General features: G+C 60.6%; 2 protein-coding genes across 3 annotated transcripts in view; one reads left to right on the forward strand and one right to left on the reverse strand.

Annotated features, from left to right (window-relative positions):
- Positions 1-743: 743 nt before the first annotated feature.
- LOC132524733 (homeobox protein cut-like 1) lies at positions 744-3,443 on the reverse strand. Its single transcript, XM_060157074.1, has 2 exons — positions 2,910-3,443; positions 744-1,921 (listed from the first exon to the last, which is right to left on the reverse strand). Exons 1-2 carry the CDS (start codon positions 3,243-3,245, stop codon positions 1,868-1,870), a joined length of 390 nt encoding a protein of 129 aa, XP_060013057.1. The 5' UTR covers positions 3,246-3,443; the 3' UTR covers positions 744-1,867.
- Positions 3,110-23,046, forward strand: part of KLF13 (KLF transcription factor 13) — a 45,650-nt gene continuing 25,713 nt past the window's right edge. For both annotated transcript variants that reach the window (XR_009541996.1, XM_060157058.1), the window contains exon 1: positions 3,110-4,107. Coding sequence is in view for 1 of the 2 variants with exons in the window: in XM_060157058.1 (XP_060013041.1) it covers positions 3,519-4,107 (589 nt within the window). In the remaining variant the exon portion in view is untranslated. The remainder of the gene's footprint in view (positions 4,108-23,046) is intronic.

Consider the following 23,046-nt stretch of genomic DNA (forward strand, 5'->3'; position numbering starts at 1 on the left):
ATCCAGTCTTTTATCAGGATGGGGAAGGCAGCACAGATCTGGTGAGAGGATCTGGGCGTTTCTTAAGCAGACTTTATGCCAGCTATTATCTTAGCCTCCATTCACGCCCGCATCCAGAGGTGCCTAGTGCCATCCATTGGTGAACCTTCGGGGGACTTCAGAGTTTGTTCTTGGCTTTCCTTCCTGGCTACCATTTCAAGATTTTGTTTTCTCAGGCCTGCTGAGTATTTTAGCTTCAACAACCCTGTTGCAGTTACTTCTTCCCTTGCTTGCCCCATTCTTGCCAATTTCTGCCTTAGAGCAAGCAAACTTACTCCTGTGTCAGGAGGCTCCAAAAGTCAGAGTCAACACATACTGTCAATCCACCACCTCCAGCGGAAACCTCAGCCCCCTTTCCAGTCCAGCCTCTTCACTCCAGACACATCCCCATTCACTTTCTCTGGGCTGATCCTCCCTACCCTGCTTTTGTTTATCCTGTTCCTTCCATCTGACACTAGATCCTCACCCACCTCATACGTACAGAAGCCACCTCTGTCAAAATCCTCTTAAGCAAGGAAAACACGGGCCCGTGGCTATGGTGAGATTTTCCTCTGGGGAAGACAACTATATGTATCTGGAAGATACTCCCATGTGGGATTGGGGTAGTCTGCTGGGCCCTGGGGCCTCCTTCCATAAACAATCATTTATTTATTTTATTTTATTTTGTAAAACATTTACTCATTTATTTGGTCGCACCGGGTCTTAGTTGCAGCAGGTGGGCTCCTTAGTTGCGGCATGCATGTGGGCTCTAGCTCCCTGACCAGATATCGAACCCGGGCCCCCTGCATTGGCAGCGTGGAGTCTTAACCACTGGACCACCAGGGAAGTCCCCATGAACAATCATTAAAGGCCTGAGAAATAAACCAAGGGGCTGAGTTTTGCCTCCAGAATGCCACAGGGGCACAGCCAAAATCCTCAGAGAGGCTGCATCCAGGCGGAGGCCTGTGGGCTGTTTCGGGCTGTGGATGGGGGTGGGGTATGTGTCAGTGCAGATGACCCTTGACCCAGGCCTGCCTCCCCTCACCCAGGGCAGGTGTCTTGTCAATGGTCAAAGCCTAATGTCTAGAAGGGTGCCTACTCCTAGGTGTGTGTCCTAGGCTGGGGTGTCCTGAGGGATCATGGAGAAAGTGGAGAGATGTGGTACCTCGAAGACTTGGGCAGAATACTGCTGGCTGGAGAGGGATGGGGAGGGGATGGGTGGCTGGTAAGTCAACGTAGGGCCAGCTCCATCCTTAACGAAGTGACTGATTGTGACATGTGGTGAGACTGCAGGAACATTCTGAATCATTATTTGGTCAGAACACAAATCTCTTAAATGTCATCAACACAGTCTACCTGGGAGAAGAATGACTACTTCCTGCCAATAGGAGACCATCTTAGAGGAACCTGACCCAGCTGTCTGGTACAGAGCCCCCCCCCCCAAATAGCATGCCGTGTGGTCTTCCCGGGGGCACGGACTCCACCAGTGAGAAGGAACTTTAGGGTTTTAGTCACAGATACCCAGGGCGCCCAAACGTCCACACCAGTTTACAGGTCACCATGACATGCAACGCAGAATGCCTGTCTCCGTTCCTCCTTAGTGACCTGGAAAGAGATTTTTCTACCCAGGCCCCAAATTAATTCTGTGAGAATGGCTGCTATTAATTTTGTGCGCAGAATGACTTTGTCCCACCCACCCCTCTTCTCCGGTCCGCAGGGATCCAGTGCCTGGGCTGCCCTCCCTCTCCAGGCTCCCCGCGGGCAGCTGACATGTTTGAACGTCCATTAAGAGCTGCAGACGCCGGCCAGTCTCCCCGGGTCAGGGGCTTGCTGCGATCGGTTCCGGTCTCTACCCTCTATGGTGATGGCCTAGGCCTGTAGCAGAACGGCGGGGGGGCGGGGCCTAGAGAAGAGTGAGGGTGAGGGCGCCGGTGAGGGCCAAGGGCAAGTGGGCGGGGCGGGGCAGGGAGCATTTCCTCCGCCAGGCCCGACAGTGGGTGGGTGAGGCGCGGTGGGCGGGGCCCTCGCAGCCGGTGGCTTTTGAAGCCTCCCCGGCCGAGGTGGGAGAGGGGCAGCCGGGAGAAGTTGGCAGCGGGCCTGGGGAGGGGAGGCGGAGGAAGGGGCCCTGCGTTCCCTAAGCGGCGGCGCCGACGCCCCGGCACGTAGTTCACTCCTGCGAACGCAAGACGCGGTGGACACATCACCCGCGCTGCCAGGCTAACCACCAGCTTGGGGCCAGCCGGGCTCCGGATGACCCGGGCTCAAGGGCAGCGCGGCGCGGCTCGATCCCCGGCCGCCGGACGGTCGGGGAGCTCCGGGTCCCTCCGGCAGGAGTGGCCGCTCCCCACCCGAGACCCCGCTCCCGGCCGAGCAGGGCCGAGCGCCGTACTCAGCAGGGGAGGAGCGTGCAGAGGGCGAGCGATCTTTCTCGCGGCGAGGCCGCCCAAGAACCCGGCTTCGGCGGGGTGCGGCGAGGTTTTTCCGCGCCGGCTGGAGCGGACACGCCTCCTCGCCGGGCACCTCACTCCGGAGAGGAAAGGGACAAGCGGAGGCGAGCCCCGCAAGGCGAGCTCTCCGCCGCGCCCAGCACAGGCGGGGCTAGAGGGACAAAGGGGCGCCCTTCAGAGCGCTCGTCTCCGCGCCGGGGTTCAAGGCTGTCATGGTACAAAAGCTCCGACAGGAAAATACCCCGCGGGGTCCCCGCCGCAGAAAGGAGGGGGCGCGGCCCCGCCCCAGCCCGCCGCCCTCGGACGTCGTGCGTCAGCGTGCCCGGCTCCGGGCTCCAATTTCCGCCCCTCCTCCCGCCGGCCAAGGGGGCACGCCCATCGGCACGCGCACGCCCCGAGGCCGGGTGGGCGCCTCTCTCTGTACGGATTGGCCCTGCCGCGAACCTGAGGGCCAATGGCGTCCGCCCTTGTCCTCGGCCACGCCTCCTCCCCAGGCGTGGGCGCGTGACCGCTCCACCCCGCCGATGCGCGCTCCGGGATCCCCGCCCCCTCCGCGTGCGCAGCTCTCCGCTGCCGCCGCCGCCGCCTGTAACCTGCGCCGCCAGGATGTGGCTGGGGGCTGACGTCGGGTCCAGATGTGGCCCCGGCCCCGCCCACCCCCGGGGCCGGGCCGCCCACACCGAGCCGCGGCGCGCGCGGCGGCTGTCCCGCCTGCCACAATGCGCGGCGAGGCTGCGGCCGCGACTTGCCGCGGTCGTCCCTAACGTCGCCACTCGGCATCCTTAGGGCAGGCCTCCCCTGACGCCCCGCGGGGACCCAACTCGCCCGCGCCCCCCATGCGCTCACTCTTCGGTGCCCAGCCAGGCGGGCGCCTCGCAGACGCGGAGCCGCGCGGGTGACGGCAGAGGCGGCTGCGCGCCCAGCCCAGCCCGCGGAGAGGGCGCGCCGCGCCCCCGCCCCCCGCCAGCTCTCCGGAGGCCGTGGGTGCGGATGCGCCGCTGACGACTCGCAGCGACCAGCAGTGCCGCCCGCCCGCCGGCCGGAGCCCGCAGCATGGCAGCCGCCGCCTATGTGGACCACTTCGCCGCCGAGTGCCTCGTGTCCATGTCGAGCCGCGCGGTTGTGCACGGGCCGCGGGAGGGGCCGCAGCCCGGACCCGAGGGCGCGGCCGCTGTCGCCGCCACGCTGCCCCGCGTCGAAGAGCGCCGCGACGGCAAGGACAGCGCCTCGCTCTTCGTAGTGGCGCGGATCCTGGCGGACCTTAACCAACAAGCGCCAGCGCCCGCCCCCGCGGAGCGCAGAGAGGGCGCCGCGGCCCGGAAGGCGAGGACCCCCTGCCGCCTGCCGCCCGCGCCACCACCCGCCTCCGAGCCCACCTCCCCCGGCGCCGGTGGCGCGGCGGCCGCGCCCCTCAGCCCGGCGTGGAGCGAGCCCGAGCCCGAGCCCGAGGCGGGGCTGGAGCCGGAGCGAGAGCCGGGGCCCGCGGGGAGCGGCGAGCCCGGCCTCAGACAAAGGGGCCGGCGGGGTCGAAGTCGCGCCGACCTCGAGTCCCCGCAGAGAAAGCACAAGTGCCACTACGCGGGCTGCGAGAAAGTTTACGGGAAATCCTCGCACCTCAAGGCGCACCTGAGAACTCACACAGGTCAGTGGGGCGGCCCGGGGCCAGTGCGAGTTGCCCGGCCACGCCCCCGGAGCCGCCGGCGGGTAGCGAGGGGAGGTCGGGCCGGGAACGGTAGGGGCCTCGCCCCTGTCCGAGCCGCTTGGGGCTGCGGGCGACACCCCGCGCACCGCGCGAGGCGGGTCCCGGCGCTGGGAGCCGGCGCCCGCCCGGCGACCGCGCCCCCGCCGGGCACGCCCCCTCCCCGGGCGCGCTCGGGCGGGGCCGCGGGGGCGATCGTCGTCATCAGGGCCGGGGGCGGGGGCGGGGACCCCGCCCAGGCCGGGGGGCGCAAGGGCAGGTGCCGGCTAGCTGGGTGGGGGCCGCGGTTGCGGCCCGGGGAGGTGGGCAGCCCGGGAGCCGCGGGGGAGGGGTGTCCTCGCCCGGCCCCTCCCCCGCCGGCCGGGCGCGCGCTCGGGTGGGGAGGGGCCGGCCCGGGCGCGCGGCGGGCGGAGTTCACGCGGGGACAGGGCTGCCTCCAGCCACTCGGCACATTCTTCGCTCTTCTCTTCCTGTAATTTTTCCAGCGCTCTAAGGTTTAATTTGTCGAAACCAGAGCCAGCGGCGGCCGACGCGGGGGGCGGTCCCGGGTCCTCTCTCGCGGCTCTTTGTGGGAGCCCCGCCCATCCGGCCGGCGGGGGCGCGCCGGACCCGAGGGGCTCCTGGGGCCCGCTGCGCTTTCTCTCGAAAGGAGCGCCCTGCCTCCTGCCCGTGGGTCTGCGCCGCCCTCCTCCCCGCCGTGCTCTCACCTGCCGGGGCCGGATGCGGGCAGGCAGCACCTGCACGGGGGCGGGCGGGCGGCCGGAGCCGGCAGCATGGGATCCGCGGACCGCCGCCCGCCCCCGACCCCAGGGCAGCATTTCCCTTCGCGCGAGTCCGGGACTTTGTCATTGATTCCTCTGTGGTGGTTTTTTGTTTTTTAAAGACAAAAGTGGAAACAACCTTTTAATGGGTAAACAACCTTTCTTTCCCAGTTTGGTTTAAAGAATCGTGTATTTCATCTGAGCTTACGCGAACTCTTCTGGACACTTAGGTCTTCCACCTTTGGGACAGTTTTTAAGCCTTTATACTATTAACTTCGTGATCAAAGGTTTCATCTTCTCATTTGTCAAATAACTCACAAACTGATTACATGACTGATTTAAAAACCGCAGTAGTCTTCAAGAACCTAGAGCTGAAAGGCTGTTTCTCCCGGTACATTTGGAACTGAGTCGGCCCAAGGTCTGCGGGTGTCAGGTACCGTGGATCTCACGACCTCTTCCCCCCCGAGGCTGTCCCCGCATTTCTGGTCCCACGCTGTGGCCGCTCAAACCACGTGGCAGGTGGTGGGGTCGCGGGTGAAGGCGGGCCGTTTCTAGGCTGTCTGAGTCAGAGTTCGGGCTGTGTGGACTCATGAGGGGGGTGGGGATGTTACTGCAAGAGTGGGTGTGGTCGTGGGGGAGGGGCGAAGCGAGGTTTGGAGCCTGGTGGACCCCGAGTACCCGGGCGGGGCCAGGGTTTGGGGTGCGGCTGGGGTTGAGTACCTCGTTGAGGCGAGGCCAGTACTGGGTAGGGAACTTGATTGGAAAACCTTTCTGCAGCCTCTTTTACTGTGGCCTTCCACCCGGCAGCACCCGGTAGCCAGCTTCGCGAATTGCGGAGGGACTGGCCCGGGGCGGGGCTCGCGCGGGCCTCCGCCGGGGGATGCCTTCCGGGTTGCCTCAGCCCCCCTGGTCCAGGGTCCATGTGCCCTGCGCAGCACAGGGCAGGATGGCTAGATGCTTGAGTCAGGGGCGCTGGGAACCCGCGCCTTCACAGTGGGGTGGAAGCCAGCCTCTCTGGGGTGCCTGTAAGCCCAAGGCAGCCAGAAGAGGATGGATCCGTACTTTGCCTGCAAAGTGCTGTATCTGTTCTTAGAGCAGGAAGCCGGCCCCAACCTCCAGGTGTGCAGAAACTCTGGAGCTCCACCTCCAGAGCAGTTGTAGACCTCCAAGTCAGGAGTGCACAGGGTTCCCTTGGGGCCTTCGGAAATGCAGATTTCCAGGTACCAGATGTTGACTGCAGTTTAAGGGGTCCCCCAGGTGAATCTGCTTATGAACCAAGAATCTACCTCTGGTCCAGGGCACCTCCAGGAAGCCTATTTCCAGGCTAAGCCCAGGTGTGCAGAGAGCATAAGTCACTGGTGTTCATAGAGGGGACAGAGGTAGCCCGCAGAAGGGAGAGGAAAGGCACGTTGGCTGCAGGGGGTGACCGAGAGGTGACCCTGGGAAGACCCGAGCAACAGCCCCTGGTTTGTGGGCTCCCAGAGTGTTCTGTGGTGGGAGGGGTGGTCTCTGCAGGCAGTGGCTCAGGTCATGCCAGGCCTTTCATTAGGGACCCCCCCTACTCCCATAGCGATTGTATGGTGGGGAGTGAATACCAAAATGACCTGTAGCCAAGGAGGCAGTTGGCACCTTGCTCTGCCTAGCTTTGTGACCAGGGACTGGTTCCCAGGTCTCCCTGCAGGTTGGTGATGTCTCCCTTGACCACCTGGAAGGTGTGCGGGAAACGAGGATGTGTGTACGTGAAATTACTTTGAGAGTTCCTAGGGTCATGGTTTTTTTTTTTTTTTTGATGTGAACCATTTTTAAAGTCTTTATTGAATTTGCTACGGTATTGCTTCTGTTCTATGTTTTGTTTTTTTGGCTGCGGAGCATGTGGGATCTTAGCTCCCCAACCAGGAATTGAACCCTCACCCCCTGCATTGGAAGGTGAAGTCTTAATCTCTGGGCTGCTAGGGAAGTCCCCTAGGGGCATCTTTGACTCTGGGGGCACCTGGGCTTCCTGGCTCTGCTCTGATCTCCCACCCCCACCCCTAACCGACTGCACGCAAAGAGCTGCTGCTTGTCCTGGTTAGCTCTGTGGCTGTGTGGTCCCCCAATGGTCATCCTAGGAACTCATGACCCTCTGTCACATTTAGGTAACTGTTGATGTTATAGCAAGCTCATGATAAAACAAAACAGAGACGCAAACGTCTTTGCAACTTGAGCCCCTTGTTATTTGCTTGTTCGTAGCTTCCCAGCCCAGACCTGGGAGGTTTGCTAAGACTCGCTTTGGGGACTCCCAAACCAGGAACAGATTTTCTTGGAGGCTGAAGGGCTCTGATTTGAAAATTCAAGGACTTAGAGAAGGGAAGCTCTGGACCCCTCTGAGGGCAGACTCCCCGCCCGCCCCCCGCAGCTGTCCAGGTCGCACATGTTGGAGGAGGTTCCTGCCTGTTGTCCAGGATGGGGCGGGGGGCAGGGGGTGCTTGGTGAGCACCAAGCAGAGTGGCCACAGTCTTTCTAGGCAGACATATCACAAATACATTCCTACCTATTTGTTCCCACAAAGGATTGTTTTCACAATGCCTCTGTGCCCTGTTTTCCCTCCAGCGCTAGTGGCGAAAACCTCTCCTTGCACCCTGGGCTGGGCCCGTCTCAGCAGCTCTGGGGGCCTGGCCAGGAAGGTGGGCACTGTGCTGGACACAGCCCCTCCCTCCTGCAGCCCCAGAGAGATGTTCCTAGCCACCTGGCCCTGTGTGGGGTGGGGTGGAAAGTAGAGTGAGACTTCACTGTCTCAGCCATTTCCTGTGATAATTTGGGGCAGGATTTCTTTGAAATTTACCCTGACCCACTGAACGAGGGATTCGATCCCCAGTGAGATTACTGGGGCAAGGATTTAGGTCCCCACCCCCAACCCAAACTCTGGCTTTAGAACATGGTTTCCAAGCACACTGCCCGCCCGGACCCCTGGCAGGTGCTCCCCTGGGCAGCTGCGTTGGAAAGGCAGCCTGTCAGAGTGGAGGGTGGCTGGCCAGGATCTCCTTCGCCCAGAGCAAACCAAGCTGGCAGAGGGCCAGCACTTTGTCTAGGACACGGCCAGGCCAGCAGCTCCCGCCCCTGCTCGCCCACAGTCGCAGGCTGCCAGTGGGCCTAGTTGTGAAACTCTTCAAACAGTGCAGAAGTGTGTAGACAGAATGTGCAACCCTCCCCTCCCCCAGCTAACCACTGTTGCCCTTTACTGGTGCATCCCTTTCCAGACCCTTTTAATGGACTTTTGTGTATACACGCACGCACGTGCATCCATGGAGTAGGTGATTTAAAAACACACATGTAGGATCCACCAAACACATTCCACCGAGGCTTTTGTCCTGTGTATTTGCTCAGTGAGGCAGCTTCGTTCTTTTTCCTGGCTGCATAGTACTCCAGGGTGCAGCTGTGTGGCTGTATTGTCACTTACCCAGTCTCTTACCTGCTGGAAGCACAGCTGCACTGCTCTTCTTGTTCGTTTGCTGTTAGAAGCCATGCAGCAGTAGACTCTGGTGCGTGTCCTGGTGTCCAGCTGGCATTCGTGTGGGATTGAGACCTGGTGGTGGTAGTGACGGGGGTATAGGCAGCGTTTAAATGTGTGGTAGAGCTACTCTGTTGACTTAAAGGACACATTATGTTTTGAAAGGAAACAGGCTGACAGATCTTGGTCTCCCCGGTGCTAAGTTTCCTGCTGTGTCTCTGGCTGACTTTTTTTTTTTTTTAAACTTCTCCCAGTTCTCCTTTTGTACACGTGAAAGCATCATATTGAGAGCATTTGAAACAAACGCAACAAAACCATTGTTACTCTTGCATCCCTCACGACCGGCTGTCCTGCCATCCTGACTCAGCTTACCCGGTGGCCCGCAGCCCCTGCCGCAGTCAGGTGTGCCCCCGGGGGCCTCCTGGCGTGGCCTGCACTGGGTGGGTGCGGGGGGCACCGATGTGATGCCATTTGCTCCCCCCTCCCCTGGCTGAAAGCGGATTTGAGGCCCTCCCTCCTGTGTGAGCATCTGATTAGGACCACGCTTCACTTAGCCAGAGGCCCTGTGTGTGTGGCTTCAAGCCTCTGGAACCAACAGGGTTGGGGGCTCTGCCCCTTCAGAGAAGGTGCTGCTGAGTCCACTCGTGGCGGCCCCCACGCTCTCAGGGCGTGCCTGCTCTGACAGGCTGAATCCTGAATCCCGGTGGTTGTTTGATTCCTAGACGTGGCATATCAAAAGGGCAAGGGTAAGATACGTTGCTGGTGCCTAAAAGCAAGGGAGGAAGCAAACCAAAGGGTTATTCACACGCACGCATGTGTGTTTAAATATATAACTTGAGAAACCCCACAAAACCCCACAGCACTGGAGCAGACCCAGGGCATCTGCAGAGGCTGCAAGGTCCTCCCTGCCGTGCCCGGGGCCTGCGCTCCGTGACACCTGACCTTCCCAACAGAGATCTGGAGCTCTCAGGGCACTGTTAAGGTGTGTCTGGTTTGTGCCCTAAGAAGGCAGTAAAAATAGTTTTTAAAATAAAAACTTGTAGAATGACGCACTCAGTGCTCACGCTGTGTCGTGCACATCCACGTGGCTTGCCAGGGGCAGGGCCTTCCCTTTGCAGTACTTTCCAGTACACTGTTTCATCTTCACAAGGACCCTATGGAACAGGCACTTCAATTATTACTAGTTTTTAGATAAGGACACTCAGGCTCAGATGGGTTAAGAAATATGCTGGAGGTTGCACAGCAGATGAGGGTGGAGCCTCCCCGGCTTCGGGGTGTGGGTGTGCCCGCGTGCCTGTCTCCACCGGGTTCCAGGGAACGGCGGATGAGCAGGGCCTCAGGGTGTTAGAAGCCCAAGTGCCCCTCGCACACCGTTTCCCCCACAAGTTCTCATTACTTCTGAAACGTTAAGGGGTTGTACGATGAACATTCAAATACTCTTCTCCTCCAGTCATTAGTTAATATCCTGTCACGCTTTTTAAAAATCCTTTCTTCCCTCTTTCCCACCTTCCCTCTCTAAATATTATGTTTTCTCCCTCCCCTGCCTCTCATCTCTCTAAATATTACACGTTATCTAACATACAGTCCATATTGAGCTTCTCTAGTGACCCTCCCAGGTGGCCCATACAGGAGCCGGGATGCGGTTAATCACACATTGCGTTTGGTTGTCCTGATTCTTTAGTGTCCCTCAATCTGACACTAAGGGACACTAGTGCCCCCCCATCTTTTGGTCTTTGGTGCATTGGCATTTCAGGGATCCAAGCCAGTTGACGTATAGAACGATCCCACAATCTGCATTGGTCTCATTGTTTCCTCATGATTAGATCCACTTCAAACAATCTTTGGTCAAAACTACAACGCAGGTGATGCTGGGCCCTCTGTGCACCACACTGCTGGATCGCGGGTGAAGGGGTGTCTGCCAGGCTTCTCTGCTGTACAGGGCTGTTCTTTTTTGACAATAAGTGACACTCTGAGACCGTGGCTTTCCAGAGGGCCAGGGTAGGGTGCTGCTGGTCCTTCGCAGAGCCAGGTACCGTGCTGGGGTGCCGTCTGCTCACCTTTATTCAGCCCCTTCTGCCCAGTCCACCTGCCAGGCTTCTGTTCATCCTCCAATGTCCTTGACTGGACAGGTGCTGGGTTTTCAGGTTTGTTGCTGGAAGTCTTTTTAAAGTAAAAGTGCAGCTCAGGAGAGTCTTAGGAGCTCCTTCCCCCAAACAAACCGGATCCCCTGACTTTACGTTGGATCAGATGTTTCCAGATGGTATTTGGAGCAGCTCAGGAGGTGTTCGTGGGCATGTTCTTCTCAGTCAGCCCACCCACACCTCGGCTCTGTGCCTGCTGGTGACCTGTCTCCCAGGCCTGGGCGGGCGGGGCCTGCAGCCGGTGACACACTTAATTTCCTGGTGGGTCTCAACATGCTTTCCAGAAAAAACCCAAATACGGATCTAAGTCCACACACCTGAGCCTGTTTTCCTTTCCTTTCACAGCCCCAAATGGGATTATTTTCTTGAGAAGTCAGTGTCCCGTCAAGATGGGAACAACCTTCTGAGTGTTCGCCTAGCCTGGCGGGTCAGAAGCAGCTGCTGCGGTGTGGCTGGGATGGGGCAGTGGGGACAGAGGCCCCCAGAGCCGAGCACTGGGCTCAGAAGGCCTTGGCCACTGACCTGGGCCAATACAATGGAGGCTGGAACTCTAACTTTCTACCCTGCAGGCAGTGATTTGACACGAGGCACTTAACGTAGGACAGAAGGACTCCTCACCCAACCCCGAGTTCTGCCACACGCATGTGTGCGCGCGCGCGCGCGCGCGCCTGGTACCCTGTGTGTTGTGGCTGACCTGAGCATCCAAGGCTGGAGCGTGTTTCTGTGGAACCTATGACTCCCAGTTCCACGCTCAGTTTTACACGTCGGGGCCCACCCTCCCCCGCCCAGCGTAGAGGCCCTGCAGTGAGGGGGCTGCGTCCCCTCGCTCCTCTGGTGGCTGGGCTCTGCCGTGTCCTCCAGCTGCTCCCGGTCCCCTGCTGAGCCGGGTGGGCTGGGGCATCCTCCCCGTTTGCCATGGGCCTCGTGTGTGTGGTGCGGGCGGCCTGGCCCAGAGCGGCATCTGCGCTGACATTGTTCTGAACGCACAGCACGGGGCACGCTCCAGGTTTTAACTGTGATGTGTGTGCGGGGGGTGGAGGTGGGGATCTGTTTATTGTTCTCCTTTTTTGAAGTTCATCACGCAAAAAACACTTGCTAACCAGGAACTTGGCCGCACTCTGTGGCCATTGGCCAGTCTGTCCCAAGGTGACCTGTTCGGAAAAGTGCTGAGACTTGATGCCTCAGTTTAAATGTCCCTGCGCTGCTGCCACAGGGGCGTGGCCTGCCTGCACAGATGGGCGACCCGTGGTCCCGGAGCACAGGGCCCAGGCCTGGCTCCTGGAGCCAGCGCCCAGGGCGCGTGGTGGGAGAGCTTTGCTAGTTGGCAGTCACTCACCAGAGAGCGCGTGGCTCTGCCTGTGTCAGGCTCCTGCCTCGGAAGGGGCTTCTGGCGCGGGCCTTTGTCCTGCAGACGTGGCCAGTGGGAAGGAAGCTCAGGTGTGGAAGAGGGTGAAGCGGTCTCAGGAGCTCAGGGGGCTTCCTGCCCCCACCCGGGGAGGGGCCCCAGCAGGGTGCTGGCTGGGCAGCCAGGCAGGGACCTGGGGCCCGGATGGGGCTCCTCATGCCCTTGGGTTAAGTTGACCCAAGGTCATTCTCCTCCAGTGGGAGCAGTACAGGAATTTGCTCCTCCTGTAAATTCCTTCTCTGAGCTTTTCACTTGTTTTTAACTCACTTTTGTTGTATAAATGCTCACTAAAAAAAAAAAAAAAGAAAGGATAGAGAACTTGTTTGGGGGCCAGAGGAAGAAGCTAAAGTTAATGGCAGATCAAAACTAGAGGTTTTTGCAAGAAAGTGTTGGGAAAGAGAGGAACCAGAAAAGGCGCACACGAGCCTCAGCCCACTAGGAGAGGCGGAGCGGGGCCCCAGGGGCCCAGGCGTGTCCTTGGTGGGAGTGGTATTTTGCCTGGGCCTTTGGCTGGCTGAGTTGCTCAAAACCAAGTCTGAGATCAGGGAGAGGGTCTGGGAGGTGGGGGGTTAGCACCGTGGGTGCTCCCTTATCAGCAACAAACCTCACAGGTTTTCACTGGAGGAGGGACAGTGAGTGTGGATGAGTCACGTAGTTGCCACTGATACTATCACTGCGTGATGGGCAGTCCCACGTGCTTCCCTAACTTCTAACCATTGTCCTCCATCCCCAACCGGCCACTCTGGTTTGCCCACTGGCTGTGGGTGGTCCTTTCCCACTGGGCATGCTGAGTGAGCATGACAGGGCGGTGCGGCTCAGGCGGTGTAGACGCCATCCACAGATCCCCTCCACCCATCACTGAGGTCTTACCCGAGTCCCACTCTGGAAGGATTTCCCCATGTTTGTTCATCAGTTGCCATTTTTGTCACTGAGCACAGGCGTTGTGGCGTTAGGAGGCCCCCAGGGACTCCAGCTCCTGCAGCCCTGGGTGCCAAGGGTGGTTCCCCAGGTTTCCTTGTCTTTTCCAGAGTGCCCTCTCTGGGCGGCTTGCATGGCAAATCCTGTTTTCAAAAGTTGCCTTGGGAATTCCCTGGCAGTCCAGTGGTTAGGGCTCTGCACTTCCATTGCAGGGGGCATGGGTTCGATCCCTGGTTGGGGAAGTAAGATCCCACATGCTGTGTGGCACAGCCAGAAAATTTTCAAAAATAAAGTTGCCTTGTTGCTTGGCCTAAGGCACTGGGGGTATTCCCCCGGGAGAGTCTGAGGGCCTTTGCAGGATGCCATCTTTTATGATGATGAAATGTCTTTTAGTATTTTCTCCGAGCCCTCTTCGAGGTGGGGCCCCGAGCATTCACAGCATAGGCCTCGTGATGTCGTATTGGCGATCAGGGTGGTTGCCCTAAGTTACTGGCAGGCCTCTGGGGTTTGCAGGAAATTCAGCCTTGGCTTCTTACAGGTGCTGATTTGAAGCTGTCCTTCCCTGATACTGGGCTGGGTGTTCCGTACTAGCATCCTGCTTTGGACAGGTTGCGTCAGTCTTAAGTTCACTCACTTTAGCCTTTGGAAAACGTCACCTTTTCTCTCCCTTTCCTTGCTCGTCTCCCTGACTTACGAACCAAGTGTTTTAACTCCTTCCCACATTCAGCTCCTCCCGTCACGTGTTCAGCACTGCACGGGGCCTCGGGAGGCAGACACGTGTGTGCACGTGTGTGTGCGCGGGCATGCGTACCAAAGCTCAGGACAGTTGTTTCTGTGGAAGGAAGCCCATCTGGAGGCCTCTGGCCAGGTGGCCCCTGCTGCGGCAGGCCGGGGGCTTGTCATGCCGAGCTTGCCCTGCGGGAGCCAGGAGGAAGGCGCAGTGTGTGTCCAGCTGAGGCTATAGGGGCAGCGCTGGCCTTAGGGTGGAGCGGGCACCCTGGAGTCGAGCTGGAGGTTGTGAATTCCCGGGCCTCAGTGGGGTACTTGTTCTGGGGCCATTCTGCCCTCGATCGGGGCCAGCAGCCTGGCATGGGGGTCTGAGCTGAGCTCTGTGGCTGCCCGTGGAGGGTGCAGCCTGGTCCTCACATTTCCTCCTCCCCTTCTCCCTCCACCCGCCTCCCTCCTCCTCTCCTCACACCTGGGGTCTAAGCACATTTTTAACCTGCCCTCAGGGGTTTCCAGTCCTCGGCACAGGGGGCACAGGGGAGGGTCGGTGTGCTGGGGAGCAGGGCCCAGGAGGCTGGGGAGGCCTGGAGACGCCTCTCCTTTGTTCTGTGGCCTGGCTCAGCCCCGGAGGAGACCGGAGACCGATGGGCAGAGGTCTGGGGTGGGGCTGTGGCTTCCTCCTCCGTCGTCTGGGCCCCTGGGGACACCCTGGCGGCCCTTCCTGTGGGGTGTTAGAGGCAGTGGCCTAGCTGTTCCTGGTAGGTCAGCATCCTCCTACACAGCAGAGGGAGAGGTAAACACTGGGTCCCCTTGGCAACCGGCTGAGCCGCGGCTCAAAGTACTTGTGGCAAGAGAAGCTCTCGTTGTCTCATGTTCCTAGGATGGGCTTCTATTTTGATTTTTTTTTCTTTAATTAGCTGGAGTGACTAAGATACCAAGATGCCTGACCTGGTTCCTAGAATTTCTTAATAAACGTTTATAGTCCCTTTACAGGAGGCATGTTTCTTGCAGTCATTCATGGGCATTTTCTTTTAAGCTGTGGAGAGGCCCTGGCGTGGCAGGGCGGGGGTGGCACAAAGGGCCCCCACTGCTGACAGCTGGCACGGTTGCAGGCCGGGGCGCTGGCAGGATCCCGGCGCGGGAGTGCTTGCGTAAACACTGCCCCGGATTGTGTGGACTTGGAGGTTGATGACGCTCCGTCGAGTTTTGGGGAGATGCCTCTCTCATCTCAGGGTGTTCAGAGCCCCATAACAAGCGTCCAGAAGTCTGTCTGAGCCCAAGCAACGCCCTCCCCACCACATGCCAGGTCCTCCTGGGAGGCCAAGGTATGAACTAGTTTATACCTTGGTACAAGGTGACACTTTGGTGTTTGATGTTAAGCTGTAACTGCTCTCGTCGGTGGCTGGGCTGGATGTCCCATCTCAGTGGGAGTGCCTGAGAGGGTCCGGGCCAGGACGGGAGCACCTCTCTGTGGGTGAGACTTGGCGGCAGGCCTTGCCCTTTACCTGGGGCTGCCTTGGGCTGCCCTGCTCCATCCACCTGTGAATTAGCTCCTGCAGAGGCGTCTGCCCCCACCGAGGAGGTGCCAGGTGAGTCTGCAAGAACGCTGACCTCACCGATTTTACCATGAGTGGAGCCGACCCAGGAGGCCGTCTGCAGAGGCGTGGCAGGTTTGTGTCCAGGGGCCCGTCTTCACGGGGGGTGTGCAGGCCCCTTGGCTCCCTACCCTCGGCACAGACAGGGCTGCCCCCTGGGCCCCCACTCCGGCCTCCCTGTCGACCCCACGCGGGTAGCTGCGTGGGAAGCAGCTCCCTGCGGAGGGGTCTGTTGGGGTCACCAGGGCAGGGTGTCAGGGGTTCTGTCTGGTGCCTGGTGCCCTGTGCCCTTTGTAAGTCCTGACCGTCTGGACTTTGGACTTGGAGTCCCGTGCTGTTGCTGTGCCTCGTCCCGGGCTCATGGTAGCTTGACTCCACGTGTGCTGTGTCTTAGTAACCTTGGTCAGGAGCCTCTCAGTGTTTTGTTTTTATCAGAGAAAGGCCTTTTTGTCTGATTGTGCACAGTCATTTAAACAGAGGCAAAGTGCAGTATTGCTGAGGACGCCTGGCCTTGGAGGGAGAACAGATGGAGCCTGGCTCCAGGTTCTCAGCGGTGAAGCAGGCTGGGCACGCTGACCTCTGTCCTCTGAGACTGTGTGTAAGGCACCCATTGGGAGGTGTGTGTTTGTGTGTGGTGTATGTGTAGTGTGTGTTGTGTGCATGTGTGTATATGAGTGTGTGTGTCTGTTTAACCTGTGGGAGCAGAATTTCAGAATGGACAGACAGTTTTGCTGACTTCTCTTTTGGAAAGAAACATGATTCAGAACTACTTTTTTGAAGCAGGTGCCAGCTCATGTCTCAGGGCCTCCTGGAGCTGCCCTGTGGCTCTGCATGTGGGTGAGCTGTGTCCCAGCCTCAGCTCCCGCCTGTCAAGTGCCAGTCTATCCTGGGCCACAGAAAGGCAGTGCAGACAGTGTGGCTCCCAAGGCCTGTTGCTATGGAAACCTGCTGCCCAGAGGCTGTGCTTAGGCTAGGGAGTGGTGCCCATGCAGGTGAGCCTCATTTGTTACCAGGTACCAGCCGCTTGGCCCTGGCCACACTCTTTAAAGACAGAAGCCGCTGAACTGGAACCTTTTTTTAAAAATTAATTAATTAATTTTTGGCTGCGTTGGGTCTTCGTTGCTGCGCGCGGGCTTTGCCTAGTTGCGGCGAACAGGGGCTACTCTTCATTGCAGTGCGCGGGCTTCTCATTGCAGTGGCTTCTCTTGTTGTGGAGCATGGGCTCTAGGTGTGCGGGCCACAGTAGTTGTGGCTTGTGGGCTCTAGAGCGCAGGCTCAGTAGTTGTGGCGCACAGCTTGTGGGGCTTAGTTGCTCCGAGGCCTGTGGGATCTTCCGAGGCCTGTGGGATCTTCCCAGACCAGGGCTCAAACCCATGTCCCCTGTGTTGGCAGGAGGATCCTTAACCACTGTGCCACCAGGGAAGTCCCTGAACTGGAACCTTGAGGTGACAGCCCAGGCCCCTATCCCCAGAGCAGCTCTGGGTGTGCCCGCGGCCTGGGGTAGAAGTAGGGGTGGCGCCCTCCACCTCCTCTCTGCTGGGCGTCGCTGGTCTCTGCCGTCTCATGGTGATGAGTGGCTATGCCATTCCTGCCAGATGACCCCACCCGGATGGATGGGGCACTCTGGGTGGGGCTTCCAGAAGCCGGCCGTCGTTGGGAGGGGTGCCCACCTCGGGGAGGCTTTCGTGACTGGCAGCCTCTTCGGTCGGAAGGCTAGAGATCTTGTTTGCAGTGGAAGCGGCCCCTTCAGGTAGAGGGCACTGTCCCCGGGGCCAGGGGATCCCGCTCAGGACTGACAGGCGCTGTTTGACGGCCTCCTGGGCTGCTGGTCTCAGTAGCTTCCCACCTCTTGTTTGCAGGGGTAGTTGCTCTCAGGAGCTTCGGGCCGTCTGTGGATTTATTCCCCCTTTCTTCTCTCTTTTTTGGGCCACAGCTTTATGTTTTCAGATACGAGAATTGTTTCCTAGAGGGAAGCATGAAAGCACTCTTGAGGCTGGCTTTTCAGCTGTGGAACCACAGTTCGTGCCCCTTTCCTGCTAGGTTTTCACCCTCGCATAAGTGCGTTTGGCATTAAGATGCTTCCTGTGTGGTCTGAGGGGACGACATTGAAGGAGTATGAGAGCTGAGGGCCTGTATCCTGAGGTGGCACCTGGGCACCAGCGTGGCCGTCCTTCCTCTGTCCTGGCATCTCGTTTCAGAGGACTTTTGTGAGTGCCCCAGCGGGGCAGGGGCTGTTCCAGGGGTTTGCTCGGACGGAGGAGGGTGCTGAGGACCTTGTTCCTCCCCTGCTCGTGTGGGCTGGAGTGACCCGGCCCTCGGTGTGGAGAGACCCCTGAGCCCGGCGCACCCAGCACTCCCGTAGCTTTGTACCTGCAAGGCCTCACCCTGCCCTGCCACTCCCAGCAACACCTGAGCCCCTCCCCACTCCTGCCCTCAGGATGCTCACCTGCTTGGGAAGGCAAGGAGGCGCGAATGGGGTCCAGCCTTGTGTGGGGACCACAGCGGGAAGGCGCTTCTGCCCTCACATGGGCCCACCTGTGCCGGCAGCACTCTGCGCCGCAGTGATGCCGACCGGGATTCATGTGTTAGGGTACGATTTCCAAGCACAGGAAATGACCAGGGAGGGTTTTTTGTTCACATGGCCCAGAGCTGTTAAGAGCCGGCCAGCCAGGTCATGGGATGCTCTCTGGTTTGCAGGCTCCAACGGTGGCCCCTGCTGACCCCTTGGAGGATGGAGTCTCGCAAAGCCTGGGGCAGATGGCCCGAGGGCGCCTTGGCTCCCAGGCCGGGACTGGCATCTCTTGGTCCAGGTTCCGTCTGCTTTTCCATCTTGCTTGGGGACAGAGTTGTCCCTCAGGGGCCCCTCCCTGCCCACTGTGCCTGGTGCCTGCGAGGTCAGGTTGGAGCCTGTTACTCCTGCCCCAGAGGCAGGCCTCGCACCCCTCCCTCCTGTGCAAACGGGGAACCCGGTTTGTCCTGACATCTGGTCCACACCCCCCCCACTCCTGCCTCGGGGCTGGGGGTCAGCAGAGTGGTTTCCTGAGCGTCTTCTTCACTGCCCTCGCCCCCATTTTCAGGCCGGGGCCGTAGCACAGACGTGTCCCGTAAGTCCAGCTGGGCCGCTGGGAGCAGGCTGGGAACTGGCCGCAGCCGGGTGCTCGGTATTTGGGGTGGCCTGCCCCTGCCCCACCGATGTGGGCCTGGCTCATGGGGGGTCACCCCCTGCTCCGGAGCCTGGCCTGAGGGGCATGTTTCCACCCGTTAGAAGGGAGAGCTCCGGGAGGCCTGGGCTGTCCTTCAACACTCCTCCTCGAGGCCAAACGCCAGGGTCACAGGATCTGTCCTAAGAATGTGGAGAATGAGTCCTGGTTCTGAGGCTTACAGATTTTTTTCCCTAGAAGCAGTAGAACCTTTCTGTCAGCACATCTCAGTGGATTCCAGGGCAGTAAGGAGCCGGAAGGATGGCCGGCAGGGGTGGGGCGGGAGGGGCTGTGGTCAGGGCCCTTCTGTGCTCCTGGAGGATAGTGCCGGCTGCCCCAAGGCTGGGGCAGGGTCCTGCCTCTACACGGCGGGCCGAGGTCCAGCGCCCGAGGCCGCAGGCTGGGTGCCCCGACGCTTGGGGCCAGGCCGGGGAGTTGGGGCCTGGCCGGGGAGTTGGGGCCTGTGGTCTGGGGCAGGTGCTTCCTCTTGGGCCTTTCACAGGCTTGTGGTCGAGGAGTCAGTGATGGGACCCGGGCCACACCAGGGGGCAGGGTCGGCCAGCCAGGAGGCACGTGAGGCCACATGCTCCCGGGCATTGAGGTCCCGGCCCCCGCTGCAGCCCAGCCCAGGAGCACTGGGCTGTCGAGAGAGAAGGGCTGCGGGTCAAGGTGACAGGGCCAGGGCTGGGGGCTGGCCTGGCCAGTGGCCCACACGGACCCACGTGTGCAGCTGTGTTTGTGGGGTGCCTGGACAGTGCTGGGGCAGGGGGCGGTGGGGGGGTTCTTCACGGTCCCCTGAGTGCCGTCGAGACCCTGCCTGTGGCTGGCATTTCTGTCCCTAGAGGACTTGGTGTTGCACGGCCAGCGCCATGCGGCCCTGTCCCTGTGAGCTGCCCTGGGCCTGGGAGGCCTGCGCCTCTCCCACCGTGGGGCCCTGTGCACAGCGTGTGGTGAGGGCACCCTGGGGTGAAAGGAGGCACTGAGTGAGGGTGAGGAGTGGGTGGGGTCTCAAAAGGCGGAGAGCTGAGCCGCTCCTGCTGCCCCCACCCCTTCACCGGTGACAGTGGGGGGCCTGATGTCCCCGCTGGGCAGCACCCGCCTGGTCTGGGGTTGTCGCTGCCTTGAGGCTGAGCTGAGTCCCCGCAGCAGGTGCGGGTGGGCGCCTCCCAACACAGAACACCGCTGACCCAGGGCACCCGCTCAGCTGGCTGGTGGCAGGTCTCCGTGTTTTATCCGTACCTTCCCATGTGTGACCGGGAGCCCTCCTGGGTGGGCCTCAGCCCCCACTGGCTCGTCGCCTCTCCTACCCTGTGGGTGAAGTCAGTGGTCACCGACTCTGATCCCAGTTCTAGGGGAAGGGCGTCGGAGGACAGGCTTTCCTCGTGCCGTCCCGAGCACCCGAGTGTGCCCACGAGCCCCAGTCCTGGCAAAGGCCCCCGCCGCCCAGCACCCGGGTGAGCCTCCAGCCTGTGTGTCCCCACAGGAACCCGACCTTCCACACAGGACACCAGGTCGATGAGCTGGGCTCCACTGCTTCTGGGAAGATCACCCATCTGTGGTTGCAGAAAGTATCCTCTTCCTTTTCCTGACCTCTCCACCCCACCCCGCCACACACACACACACACACACACACACACACACACACACACACACACACACACACACACACACACACACACACACACACACACACACACACACACACACACACACACACACACACACACACACTCTCTCTCTCTCTCTCTCTCTCTCTCTCTCTCTCTCTCTCTCTCTCTCTCTCTCTCTCTCTCTCTCTCTCTCTCTCTCTCTCTCTCTCTCTCTCTCTCTCTCTCTTTCTCCCTCCCTCCCTCTCTCCCCCTCTCTCTCCTAGCTCAGAGCGCCTCCTTAGCACAAGCTGCCTTTCCTCCCGGGCTGGTCCCCAACCCCTTGGTCTCACATTCGGTCACCCCTGGGCCACCTTCCCCAGCTGCAGCCTGGCTCCACTCATCTCCCCGGGCCCGGTCCTGCTGGAGCCCCACTGCCACCTCTTCCTTTCCCCTCTTCCTACCTGGACCTCGGCCTCGGGGGCTTCCAGGCCAGGGGTGAACCCTGCCACCCTCACCCCAGCCTCTGCTCTAGGGAGGGGCTCCCATGAGGTGATGCCCACATTGTCACAGTGGCTCACTTCCATGCCTCCTCTTTCAAAGGCATCACCTTCAATTGAAGAAGAAATGAAAGCATCACCTGTTCTCCGAACCTTTCAGTTCCCACACAAGGATGGCCCGGGCCCCCGGTCGTCGGCCCATGTGGTCAGTCCATAGGTGGGCTGGTGGCCCTGCGGCACTGGCTTCCCCGCCCACCGCGCCACAGCCCCTGCCATCGGGGAGGTACCTACAGGAGCAGTGGGGTGGGTGGCTGGCAGGGCAGGGGCCCTGCCCGTTGGCCTTCAGCCAGGGCTGTGGTGGGGCCACACTCAGGAGGTGGGAGTGCCCGGGGGCTAAGAAACCACTCAGAGAGGCACAGAGCTGGGGCTGTGTCTCCCCGGCATCACAGGCATCCCCCCAGAGCTTCTCTGGCAGCACCAAGGCTCCCAAGGAGAAGGCTCCTGCAGCCGAGCCTGAGGACCACTTGGGAGACCAGGGTCACCAGAGTGCCGGCTCCTGTGCCGAGGCCACGCTGGACTGGCGGAGGTTTGAGAAGCGCCATTCTTGGTGCTTGTGGGTGGGGAGAGGGGAAGGGGGGGGGTCTTTCCAAAGCTACGAGCCAGTTTCCTGTAAGGGAGGGGGGCTTGGGGGTGGGAGCAGAGAGGCACCGCCCAGCCACTGGGGGGTGGGGGGCAAAGGGCAAGTCAGAGGGACTCCTCCGGAGGCAGGTCTGGGCTGGAGGGGTGTTGCCTTGGTGATGAGAGCCAGGCCCAGACTGTGGGCATCCAGGGGTCGTGAGGGATGGTGGGAAGGGGAGTCCTGTGCGGGCTCCTTACCAGCAGGGTCTGGCTGGGGGCACCAAGGGAGGGGAGAGAAGGGGGGGCGGAGCGACATGACTCAGGAGGCCAGGGGAAGAAGAAAGGAGAAGTGGGTGTCACGGTGCTCTTCGTGTCCCCCGGCTTCTGGGCCTCAGGACTGCATGTGTGCCCCTCCCCTCCATGGGCATCTTTGGGGGAATGCACAGCCCCTGCCCAGGAGGAGGGAAGGTGTGTTCCTAGCAGCCCTTCTCACACTCGAGTGCTTGCAGCCCGGCTTTCCTGACGGCTCCCCGCGGTCAGCCTCAGCTCTGGTGGCTTCCTCCTCCTCTTGCTGGGCACCCCTTGTCTACTTCTGAAGGCAAGACCCAAACCCTGGGTTTCTCTGCTGGTGAGGAAAGTGAAGAAGAGCGCACAGGACTTGGCAGGATGTCAGGCTGCCCACGCGAGGGAAGAGAAGAGGATTCGGCGAAGCACACCGGAGTGGCTGGTGGCCCCTGCTACCCTCTCCGACTTGGTTTTGCGCTAAAGTGACAGCAGAACCCAAGGGTCTGGCTGTGTCAGCCCAGCCCTAGTGCTCTCTGGGAGGAGGAGGGCCACGCATGGCACACGTGCACACACGTTCTTATTGAAAATGATACGTTAACTGTAAATGATTTGGGAAATTTCAGAAAAGCTCAAAAAAGAGAGATTATGTGGCACCCAGTTGTACCTCCCAGTGCAGTTGCTTGGCCCTGTCCTCACCCTTGGGGGACAGTTCACCAGTGTTCAGCCCCGGAAGCCCTCCTGGCACCCGGGTCTGGCCGCGAGGTCACAGCCGCACAGCCACCTGTCCAGACATGACTGCTCGCCAGCCTCCACGCCTTGGGCTCTGCTTCGCAGCCGTGGTGGCCACCGTGGGCTGTTTGTGGAGGCCTGTGTTCTGTCTGGAACTGAAGTGCAGCTGTGGGGGGGAGTGGGGGCCTACCGCCCACCCACAGGGGCTTTGGAGCATCACAGTGTGCGACTGTCATTCCACTGGGGGCGTCCCGGGACCCATGGAAGTGCTGCTGCCCCGAGCTCTCCAGGGACCCACCCACGGTCTTGACCCGGGCACTCTGTTCCCAGAGCAGCTCCTGCCCGGCCCCCGTGGGAAGTGTGTGCCCGTGGGGCCGCGGTGGGAGGAGTAGCCCTCCGGTCGGTTGAGCGGCCGTCGTCCAGGGGGCCGGGGATTTCGGGTGTGCTTGCCCAGCCCTGGACCCCGTCTCTGGGCCTGGCCGGTGTCAGCCTGTCAGCCCTGGTTGGCCACCTCCCCTCTGATGCTTGCCCTGGCCTCTTGCCGCGTGAGCCTGCGGGGGTGCCCACCAGGTGGCTGAGGAGGAGATGGGGGCCCAGCGGGAGGATGGGAGTCAGAAGCGCGGGTGGCAGGAGGGGGCTTCAGCCCCTCCAGGCTGCTTCCCGACCCTGTCTTGGGCCTGTGGGGCTCCCTGTGGGTCACAGCTTCCGGCGCCTCTCAGCCCGTGTGAGGTTGGGTGTGAATTAACTAAAGCAGACAAGGTCGAGCGTCCCTAGAATCCCATAAAGCGGGCGGCAGAATCAGCAGCCGGCCGCGTGGCATTGGCTGAACCAGGAGCACTAGGGGAGTTGCCGAAGCCACCAGGTCCTGGGAGAAGCCGTCACGGGAGTTGTGGCCGTTCCTCGGGATGGTGTGGCTCTTCCCTACTGTGTG

This window comes from Lagenorhynchus albirostris, chromosome 1 (assembly GCF_949774975.1).
Source record: "Lagenorhynchus albirostris chromosome 1, mLagAlb1.1, whole genome shotgun sequence".
NCBI lineage: Eukaryota > Metazoa > Chordata > Mammalia > Artiodactyla > Delphinidae > Lagenorhynchus > Lagenorhynchus albirostris.

Bases quoted from the DNA above. Each gene is read 5' to 3' on its own strand.
- LOC132524733 (XM_060157074.1), bottom strand. From the start codon at position 3,245: ATGCCGAGTGGCGACGTTAGGGACGACCGCGGCAAGTCGCGGCCGCAG. The intron at 1,922-2,909 runs GTTCGCGGCAGG...ACTCTTCTCTAG, and splicing joins CGGACGCCATTGGCCCTCAG to GCCCCGCCCCCCCGCCGTTC.